At 42.4% G+C, this 10,351-nt stretch overlaps 1 protein-coding gene across 4 annotated transcripts in view; it reads right to left on the bottom strand.

Annotated features, from left to right (window-relative positions):
* Nucleotides 1–293: 293 nt before the first annotated feature.
* LOC139376370 (rho GTPase-activating protein 12-like) overlaps nucleotides 294–10,351 on the bottom strand; it is a 139,981-nt gene continuing 129,923 nt past the window's right edge. For 3 of the 4 annotated variants that reach the window (XM_071118879.1, XM_071118877.1, XM_071118878.1), the window contains 9 exons: nucleotides 9,594–9,695; nucleotides 9,148–9,246; nucleotides 8,814–8,913; nucleotides 8,394–8,513; nucleotides 7,322–7,420; nucleotides 5,614–5,691; nucleotides 4,637–4,771; nucleotides 2,846–2,951; nucleotides 2,146–2,476 (listed from right to left, as the gene is read on the bottom strand). In XM_071118879.1, the coding sequence (XP_070974980.1) occupies nucleotides 2,305–2,476; nucleotides 2,846–2,951; nucleotides 4,637–4,771; nucleotides 5,614–5,691; nucleotides 7,322–7,420; nucleotides 8,394–8,513; nucleotides 8,814–8,913; nucleotides 9,148–9,246; nucleotides 9,594–9,695 (1,011 nt within the window). In that variant the 3' untranslated portion in view covers nucleotides 2,146–2,304. Of the gene's footprint in view, nucleotides 2,477–2,845; nucleotides 2,952–4,636; nucleotides 4,772–5,613; nucleotides 5,692–7,321; nucleotides 7,421–8,393; nucleotides 8,514–8,813; nucleotides 8,914–9,147; nucleotides 9,247–9,593; nucleotides 9,696–10,351 lie in introns of all 4 variants that reach the window. The other variant, XM_071118876.1, reaches the window with a different exon arrangement.

The following is a 10,351-nucleotide window of genomic DNA, read 5'->3' as shown; positions in this document are numbered from 1 at the left end:
TTGTTTTCTAATCATTAGGTATGGAAGTATATGAATGATTTAATAATATTTTTCATCACAAAGGTCAAGTAGAAATGTTTCCGATCAACCAAGTTAGAGACACATGTGCCCTCTTAGCAAAAACTCATATCATGATATACAGTATCAACAAGCCCCATCTGAATGAACTTTGCCTCGTGTGCATGGATGCCGGAAACGTGCACGTTTCTGGTTGAAGGTATCAGTGCTCACGTGCGCAGAATGTGTGCGTGTATATCAGACGAGAACGTATGATAAAACAAGATTGCCACAGGTTTTTACAGGGTCTCAATGGAGGCCTTTATTCCAATTAAACAAAGAAGTCATGAACAGCAGTTAGTTTGGAAAATAATTACATTCAAAATGTGCCACTTACCAAAAATACAGCTAAACTTTTAAAACAGCAATTCATATAATAGTTATAGGTTTGTAAAATTCCAGTGACTTTCTCCAAACTCCCAGGCTTTCCAACAATCCTGGTTTGAATGTTCCTGGAATCAGGAGGAAATAGCTGAATATCCAGAGAATCCTCCCAACAGGGATTTCTGAAAAACCTGGTAATTTTAGGAAAGTTACCAGAATTTTTCAACCCTAAACATATCATATGATTTTGGTGGAATGGGTCTTAAATAAACATGATTGTTTCCTCAAGTTTCTAATGTTCACCATAAAGTCGTACTTTAATTACTATCAGACATCTGTACAACATACTTCCTGTCCATCAGTCCCCTGTCCACACACACACATTCACACGTTGTTTATATTTATTTATTAAATGTTGCTTGGCTTATTATAATACATTTACAACCAGTCCAAAGATATACACATCTCAGTACCATTTCTGTGTTTTTAAGTTATCTGACTGATAGGAGAGGACTTGTTCTAAAAACCAGAGAAGCAGAGTAGTTTTGGTATGAATATGGCTGAAGAAAAACCATGAGTCAGTTGGAGCATCCCAAATGGCACCCTAGTCCCTACATAGTGCACTACCTTTGAGTAGTGTAAAACGGACTGCTTCCAGTATCTCCAGAGAGAGAGAGAGAAAGAGAGAAAAGAAGTGTGTATATTAGAGGATATGGGTCATTTCTGATGCGTGCTGGGGCCTTTACACAGGCACGCAAGCGCACACACAAATGCACGCACACACAGGGCTGTATTAGGAGGTAAGAGTCTACCATATAGCTCATTACATGACATACAGGTACATACGGGGCTGCGTATCTAATGGCACCCTATACCCTATATAGTGCACTACTTTTGATGATGCACTAGATAGAGAGTAGAGTACCATTTGGGAGGCAGGTACACTCTCCCAGCTCTGTACTTTAGAAACAGCAGAGGGAGACAAAGCCACTTTATTTACAGACATTCATTGATTCTCTAGTTGAGCCCACAGAGAGAAGAGGTGCCTGAACGAACAGCATATAGAAAATAAAGGTTAAGTATTTTCCCCTATATAGCTCAGCATTTTCATTTTGGACCAAGGCCCATAGGGCTCTGTTCAGAAGTCGTTTTGGGACGCCGACATTGTGTTGGTAGAGGAGCTGAAGGTGTCCCAGCAGACAGAGAGACCAAGCAAGAGACATATAAATACTGTTTAGTGCAGCCAGAATAGTGGATCGATAGACCCTCCCCCTGCAATACTGACGCCACTGTTGGGAGACTGAGGTTACTGAGGCCTGCCTGACAGACCCACCTTTCCTGAACATATTAAGGTTGTTACTCCACCCTAACCATAATATAGTGTCTGTCCTCTCTTCAACGCTCCATCCGGACAGTATCCTCAATTCGGCCAGTCTATCCAGACGAGAGGCTATCTCAGGTACTGGCCATGGAAATCCAGTGTATGGACAGAAGTGGATTTTTGTCTTTGGCAGTAAGTGCCACAAATCCAGAAGAGGAGGGGGGAAGCACACATGTTTGCAGCCAAGTGCAAAGAGTCTCAACTTGGTTGGTTTATTGGTCGTGGATAATAAGTCCACCTTGGTTTTTTACCATGTATCCATACAGGTCTGGTCTGTGGGGGATGGAATCTGAGGTGTGCTGTGAATGACCACAGGTTAGAGGAAGAAGAGGCTTGGGATTGGTCTGGGTTGAGAGCTCTGTATGGTCATGGTGGTGGTGTTGTTCAGAGAGTAGGCAGGGGTTGTATTCATTACCATAGACCGTAACAAACACTGATCCTGGGTCAGTTTGGCATTTTCCCCACCAATGGTTAAGGTTAGGATTGGGCGAGCGTAAGCTGGTACTAGATCTGTACACGGGGAAAAGTCTCTCTTCTGGTTTCTACCTAAAGATACCCTCGTACTCCAGCAGGATGAGCTCCACTATCTGGTTCTGATAGACCATGTGGACTGCCATGTTCCAGGTCTCTGTCTCGGGTCGGAGCAGGGTGGGGCCAAACACTATGGCTACGCTCTGGGTCGTCATACGGTTCTCCTCGCCATGGTCAATCACCCTGCAGACAGACAGAGAGAGATCAAGTTGTTATTTTCTTGAAGCTTTATTTAACCAGCCAGTTAAAATAAACACATTGACGGCCTGGCAAGAGGCGATGAAAGTAAGTAAAAGCACAGTGTGTGTGTGTGAGAGAGTGAGAGAGAGTGAGAGAGAGTGAGAGAGCGTGAGAGAGAGAGAGAGAGAGAGAGAGAGATGCGGGGTTATTAGAGCCAAAGCTGTAACATTATATAATTGTACAGAACATTTATATTTCTAGAAAACCTAGGAATTTTGCAACCCTACTCCTGTTAGCCAGTGGATCAACATGAATAAGGCTAACACAATCAGATCACATTGTAATTTAGTTCACTGTTGAAGTGTGACTTACTTCCTGAGGTGTTTGAAGAGGGCCTGCATGGTGTCCTGATTGGGTTTGGGCAACTGTTTGACCAGCTCCTTGATAGACTGGACACGCTGCATGTAGTCTGGGTTCTCTGTTTAACAGGAAGTCAGGACAAATGTTACAGAAGAAAATTGTCTTAGACACAGTAAAAAACAACACTAAAAAGCCTTTCATGAACTAACACTCACATTTCACTTGTCCCCCCTAATATACTGAACAAAAATAGAAATGCAACACGTAAAGTTTTATTCCCATGGTTCATGAGCTGAAATAAAATAACCCAGAAATGTTCCATGTGCACACATTTGTGCACAAATTTATTTGCGTCACTGTTCCTGAGCATTTCTCCGTTGCCAAGATAATGCAGCCACCTTACAGGTTTGGCAAATCAAGCAGGTGATTAAACAGCATGATAATTACACAGGTGCACCTTGTGCTGGGACAATAAAAGGCCACTCTAAAATGTGCCGTTTTGTCACACAACACAATGCCACAGATGTCTCAAGTTTTGAGGGTGCGTGCAATTGGCATGCTGACTGCAGGAATGTCCACCAGAGCTACTGCCAGAGAATTGAATGTTCATTTCTCTACGTCCAACTGGCCTTACATCCGCAGACCACGTGTAATCACGTTAACCCAGGAACTCCACATCCGCAGACCACGTGTAATCACGCCAACCCAGGACCTCCACATCCGCAAACCACGTGTAATCACGCTAACCCAGGACCTCCACATCCGCAGACCACGTGTAATCACGCCAACCCAGGACCTCCACATCCACAAACCACGTCTAATCACTCTAACCCAGGACCTCCACATCCGCAGACCACGTTTAATCACGCCAACCCAGGACCTCCACATCCGCAGACCACGTGTAATCACGCCAACCCAGGACCTCCACATCCGCAGACCACGTGTAATCAGCGCCAGCGTGGGGTTATGGTATGGGCTGGCAAAAGCTATGGACAATGATCACATTTGCATTTTATTGATGGCTATTTGAATGCACAGAGACAGGATCCTGAGGCCCATTGTCCTGCCATTCATCCGCCGCCATCACCTCATGTTTCAGAAAGACAAAGCACGACCCCATGCCGGATGGGACTGTCTTTCTGTACATGTCCCAGTTCTTCCATGGCCTGCTTACTCACCAGACGTGTCACCCATTAAGCATGTTTGGGATGCTCTGGCTCAACGTGTACGACAGCGTGTTCCAGCAACATCCAGCAACTTTGCACGGCCATTGAAGAGGAGTGGGACAAGATTCCACCGACCACAATCAACAGCCTTATCAACTCTATGCGAAGAAGATGTGTCGCACGACTTGAGGCAAATGGTCCCACCTAGCTATCTTAAGACGAATGCAGTTGATCTGGGTCTACGTACCCACATCCATTTTAATATGATATCTGAGTGAGACTGACTAACAAAATCAAATGGGCCCCCCCCAGCCGGTAATTCGACCATGATAACAAGTGTAGATAGCTAGGACCTAAACTAACTTAGCAATCAAAAAAATGCTAGCTGACATGGTCAAATTGACTGACTATCAGTGACTGACATAACAATAGAAAAACTGCTGATGCACAAGCACATTTCTAAATTGCACTTTGTGTGTGTGTGTTTGTGTGTGTGTGGGGGGGGGGGGAGATCCGAGGGCCTTCAAAAGGGCATCAGTAGTAACATCCTTCATCAACATTAAGTAATAGCACACTTGTAATGTCACTAATGATGATAAATGAAGAACATTTTCAATGAATGGAACAGTGTACTCACTGATGGCATTGACAAAGTCATGGAATAAGTTGTAAGTGAAGAGCGGTTCAGGTAGCTCTCTAAAGAACATCTTCAACGCTCCCGTAGTCACGTGGATATCTTCCCATTTCCCCTCCTCAAGGTCCACCTTCTCATCTACACACACACACACACAGATAAAGACACAGGGTTATTCAGTGAACTACGTAGTGTGTACGCTATAGGTACAAGTATACATGCTTGCAGTTAGAGTTGCACAATTCTGGTGACTTTCCTAAAATCTCCAGAAGTCCTGGTTGGAGGGAATAAGCACGAAATCCTGAATACTCTAACCGGGACTTCTGGAAAACCAGGAGATTTTGTGGTAAAGTTACCAGAATTTTGCAAGCCTAGTTGCAGTAAACAGAGAGAGAGAGAGAGGAGCACCTACCATGATTGACAGTGAAGAGAGGGGACAGGAGCACCTACAATGATTGACAGTGAAGAGAGAGGACAGGAGCACCTACCATGATTGACAGTGAAGAAAGGGGACAGGAGCACCTACCATGATTGACCGTGAAGAGAGAGGACAGGAGCACCTACCATGATTGACAGCGAAGAGAGGGGACAGGAGCACCTACCATGATTGACAGCGAAGAGGGGACAGGAGCACCTACCATGATTGACAGCGAAGAGAGGGGACAGTAGCACCTACCATGATTGACAGTGAAGAGAGAGGACAGTAGCACCTACCATGATTGACATTGAAGAGAGAGGACAGGAGTACCTACCATGATTCTCAGTGAAGAGAGAGGACAGGAGCACCTATCATGATTGACAGTGAAGAGAGGGGACAGTAGCACCTACCATGATTGACAGTGAAGAGAGAGGACAGGAGCACCTACCATGATTGACAGTGAAGAGAGAGGACAGGAGCACCTACCATGATTGACAGTGAAGAGAGGGGACAGGAGCACCTACCACGATTGACAGTGAAGAGAGAGGACAGTAGCACCTACCATGATTGACAGCGAAGCGTAGTTTCTGGATGACAGCCAGGTTCCCACTCACTCTGTACAGCCCGTCCACATTCAGAGCTACAGACAGAGGAACACAGCACCATCATCACACACACGTTGGCAGTAGCCCAATTGTTTGCATTGTTTTAACTTTCCTTCATAGATATGCAAACTCAACAAAGGCCTTTAAATTGCACTCTATCTACCAGGCTCTCTATCTGTTTAGAGTGCCTGGTAAGCCTTTATTCTTCCTGCTAATATCATCACAGCATCAGAATGAGAGACAACCGACAGACAGACACAGGAGTACACGGTAACACTGTCTCCGACACCTGGCATCACAACACGTTAATTACACGGTCATAACCATGTCATAATCTGTCATAACAGCTGACGTAACCTGTCATAATATGGTCATAGCACTGTAATGACACATATATTTACACCTGTTGTGACATATATTGTGTTATTTTATGGCTGGTCATGACACCTACATAAGAGCGTCAAAACACACATTTATTCAAATGCGTTTCTTCCCTGTCAAGAGGTTTCCTTTTGTTTGAAAGTTTGTTTGTTAAATCCTTTGTTGTTGTAATGAAATCTTTAGTAAATTTTTTTTATCATATTTTAAAGAACTTGAAGAAAATACACTATATGACACTGTCCTGAAGCATTATGACTATACTGTGTCACTTTACTTGAACTAAGAAAATACATTATGACACTGTCCTGAAGGATTATGACTATACTGTGTCACTTTACTTGAACTAAGAAAATACATTATGACACTGTCCTGAAGGATTATGACTATACTGTGTCACTTTACTTGAACTAAGAAAATACATTATGACACTGTCCTGAAGCATTATGACTATACTGTGTCACTTTACTTGAACTAAGAAAATACATTATGACACTGTCCTGAAGCATTATGACTATACTGTGTCACTTTACTTGAACTAAGAAAATACATTATGACACTGTCCTGAAACATTATGACTATACTGTGTCACTTTACTTGAACTAAGAAAATACATTATGACACTGTCCTGAAGGATTATGACTATACTGTGTCACTTTACTTGAACTAAGAAAATACATTATGACACTGTCCTGAAGCATTATGACTATACTGTGTCACTTTACTTGAACTAAGAAAATACATTATGACACTGTCCTGAAGCATTATGACTATACTGTGTCACTTTACTTGAACTAAGAAAATACATTATGACACTGTCCTGAAACATTATGACTATACTGTGTCACTTTACTTGAACTAAGAAAATACATTATGACACTGTCCTGAAGCAATATGACTATCATAATCATACAAGCCAGATAGTCCCGTCACGTACATGCCCTTATGTCAGTTATCAGTCATAAAGAAGGTGTCTTTACCCTGCTCCTGAAATCTGATCTTGCATTCAACCTGGTCATCAGCAACACAGCATTGGGATAGCTACATGTCTGACATCAATGTGTGCGCAATTACAATGGTAATTTAATATGGACAATTTCAGAAAATGTTAAATAACAGAAAAGTACTATTGACAAGTAGGCTATAGAGTAATGTAATGTTGGAAGGTTTTATGTGTTTTGACACTCACATAGGTGTGTCATGACAGTGTTATGACCATATTATGACAGGTTATGACATATTATGATAACGTTAGGTGTCAAGTAAAGTGTTACCGAGCACACATACCATTGTTTTCCATGTGGTCGATGCACATCGTGACGAAACTTGGCACGGATGCGTTCTCTCTCTGACAGAGGTCACTCAGACTGCAGCCAAACACCTGGTCTGAGACACACAGACAGGGAAAGGTTTATTATTATAGAGGTCCAAAGTACTTTGCTACTGGAAAACAAAGGCTCTTCTATCTTTAACACAACAAGTCAATGGCATGGATTTAGTTTGCCAAAATGGAGTCCTAATTGTGCACGTGTGGTAAAGTTCTCTGTTTAGAAATAGAATCACTAGAATGGACATCACCATGTCAGCTACACTGAGTGTATCAGGGTTGGTGTCAATCTGAAATTCCTGAATTTAATTAAATTCGACCCACAAATTGAAATTTTAATTGGTTACACCCCACAGGAAGCAGAATTTGAATCAAATTAAAATAAGTAGAATTTAATTCAAACCAATTAAAAGAAATTTAACTAAGACATATGACACTCATTCTTTATACAAAGATTTTGCCAAATGCACAGTAGGTATGGTGTTCTTTGGATGCAACTCAGCATTCTTTGTCCTCCAAACACGACGAGTTGAGTTTTTACCAAAAAAGTTATATTACCTCTTAAGAAAACAGATACCCTTTGCAAATATTAGTTTGATTATAATTTAATGATGTCAAACCATATTTTGTTTGTATTTTTGTTATTAGATGTTAGGTTGTTACCTTACATTCTGGAGTGTTTGATAATGCATTCTGGGAAATATATAAATCTAAGTGAATAATGAATTATTATAGACAACCTACAAAATTATCTTAAAATATTTTCAGACCACTGTAATTATTTAAAACTTTAAAAGAATGAATTAAATTCTACTTTCTTTAATTCAAATTAAATTAGCATTCTGCTTCCTGTGGGGTGTGGCCAATTAAAATTAAAGAATTAAAATTGAAAGACCAATTTTCAACTCAACTCAGAATTGACCGCAACCCTGGAGTGTACCCATAAGACACAGTCAACTTGCTTTGGTCTGAGAGGCTATTCCCATTCTAGCATTTCTATTTCTATGGTTCAGTGCTGTCTCTCTGTAATACCTTTGATGTAGCCCTTGTCTCTGACGGCTTGCAGAGTGGGTCTGCGTGTGAGGAACTTCATAAGTTTGTGTCTGGTCTTCTTGTCATCTGATGTGTCCATACTGGTAGAACTCTTCATGGCTACAGACCAATGAGAATAGAAGTACAGATGACACATTTACTGCTAACTCTAGAAACACTGACAGGTTTCATGGCTATAGACTAATGACAATGGGATTTGACCATATTATTAACAACTTAACAAAATAAATGATCATCAACATCTTCTGTAGAGAAATAGCAATGGGAGATAACTTAACACACTGACACGCATGATGATCAACAATAACATCATTGGTAGACAAAGATTAACGATCTCAAACATATATGTGGGTTTGGGTTAGGGTAACAGACAGACAGAGACAGACAGGCTCCACGAACCTCTGCTCTTAGAGTCTCTGTGATCTTTCTCTTTGTCTTGTTTCTCAGCTCCAGGAGACTCTGGCATGTCCTCCTCTATGGCCTCATCTGACTCCCAGGCCTACAGTGTGGTAGGTAACACACAAACAGGGAAACAAGAAGGGGACAGTCAGAAACAGGTAGGCTACCTTTGGGCTGGCAATCGCATCAAGGCCCAATGACTAAACATGTCAAGTCCGCCACTTAGTGGATATATGTGGAACTGAATCAAGAATTTCAAGATTCTTTCAATTTCAAGGTGACAAACATTATGATGAATCAGATTTGTGTCGTGTGTGTGTTTGTGTAGACTCACGTGTGTGCTGATGGTGTCCGTCAGTGCTCTGTACCAGTCATTTACGAAACTGTCATTCTCTGACTGGATCAGCAGCTCTGTGCCCTGACGGGTTTTCAGCTGCAGGAGGAGACAAATACGTTTTTGAACAGTAAGAGCAAGACTCCAACATGAAATAATCCTCCCTGTCATCATTCATGTTCTATACACGTAGTGCTACCATTGTCTGAGGCACTGCTATAGCCTAAAGAAAATTCCCCCAAGGGGACATATTCAAGCAGGATTTATTTATTTATTCTTTACTTAGAATGACGGCCTACCGGGGAACAGTGGGTTAACTGCCTTGTTCAGGGGCAGAATGACACATTTTTACCTTGTCAGCTCAGGGATTCGATCCAGCGACCTTTCGGTTACTGGCCCAACACTAACCACTAGGCTACCTGAGTTTTGTGTAGGAGCTCACTCACCTCTATAACATGCTTCTTGCTGGACTTGTCTTTGGAAGCCCACTCTATAGATCCTCCTCTCAAGTCCACAGTAAACTCTGGCTTGGACTGGATGCCTCCAAACTACAGGGAGAAACAAGTACACTACATGACCAAAAGTATGTGGACAAATCGTATGCTCGTCAAACATCTCATTCCAAAATCATTGGCATTAATATGGAATTGGTCCCCACTTTGCTGCTATAACAGCCTCCACTCTTCTGGGAAAGCTTTTCACTAGATGGGAATACTGCTGCGGGGACTTGCTTCCATTCAGCCACAAGAGCATTGATGTTGGGCGATTAGGCCTGTAGGCCTGGCTCACAGTCGGCGTTCCAATTCAGGTCAGGGCTCTGTGCAGGCCAGTCAAGTTCTTCCACACCAATCTCGACAAACCATTTTTGTATGGACCTCGCTTTGTGCGCGGGGGCATTGTCATGCTGAAACAGGAAAGGGCCTTGCCCAAACTGTTGCCACAAAGTTGGAGGCACAGAATCGTCTAGAATGTAATTGTATGCTGTAGCGTTTAGAATGAACTTTACTGGAACTAAGGGGCCTAGCCAGAAACTATGAAAAACAGTCCCAGATCATTATTCCTCCTCCACCAAACTGAAGAGTTGGCACTATGCATTCGGGAAGATAGCGTTCTCCTGGCATCCGCCAAACCCAGATTAATCCGTCGGACTACCAGATGGTGGCAAGCTTTACACCACTCCAGCACATGCTTGGCATTGCGCATG

The sequence above is a fragment of the Oncorhynchus clarkii genome, chromosome 20 (genome assembly GCF_045791955.1).
Source record: "Oncorhynchus clarkii lewisi isolate Uvic-CL-2024 chromosome 20, UVic_Ocla_1.0, whole genome shotgun sequence".
Lineage (NCBI taxonomy): Eukaryota > Metazoa > Chordata > Actinopteri > Salmoniformes > Salmonidae > Oncorhynchus > Oncorhynchus clarkii.
The sequence above is the reverse complement of the archived record's forward strand: the minus strand, read 5'-3'. Positions and strand labels throughout refer to the sequence as shown.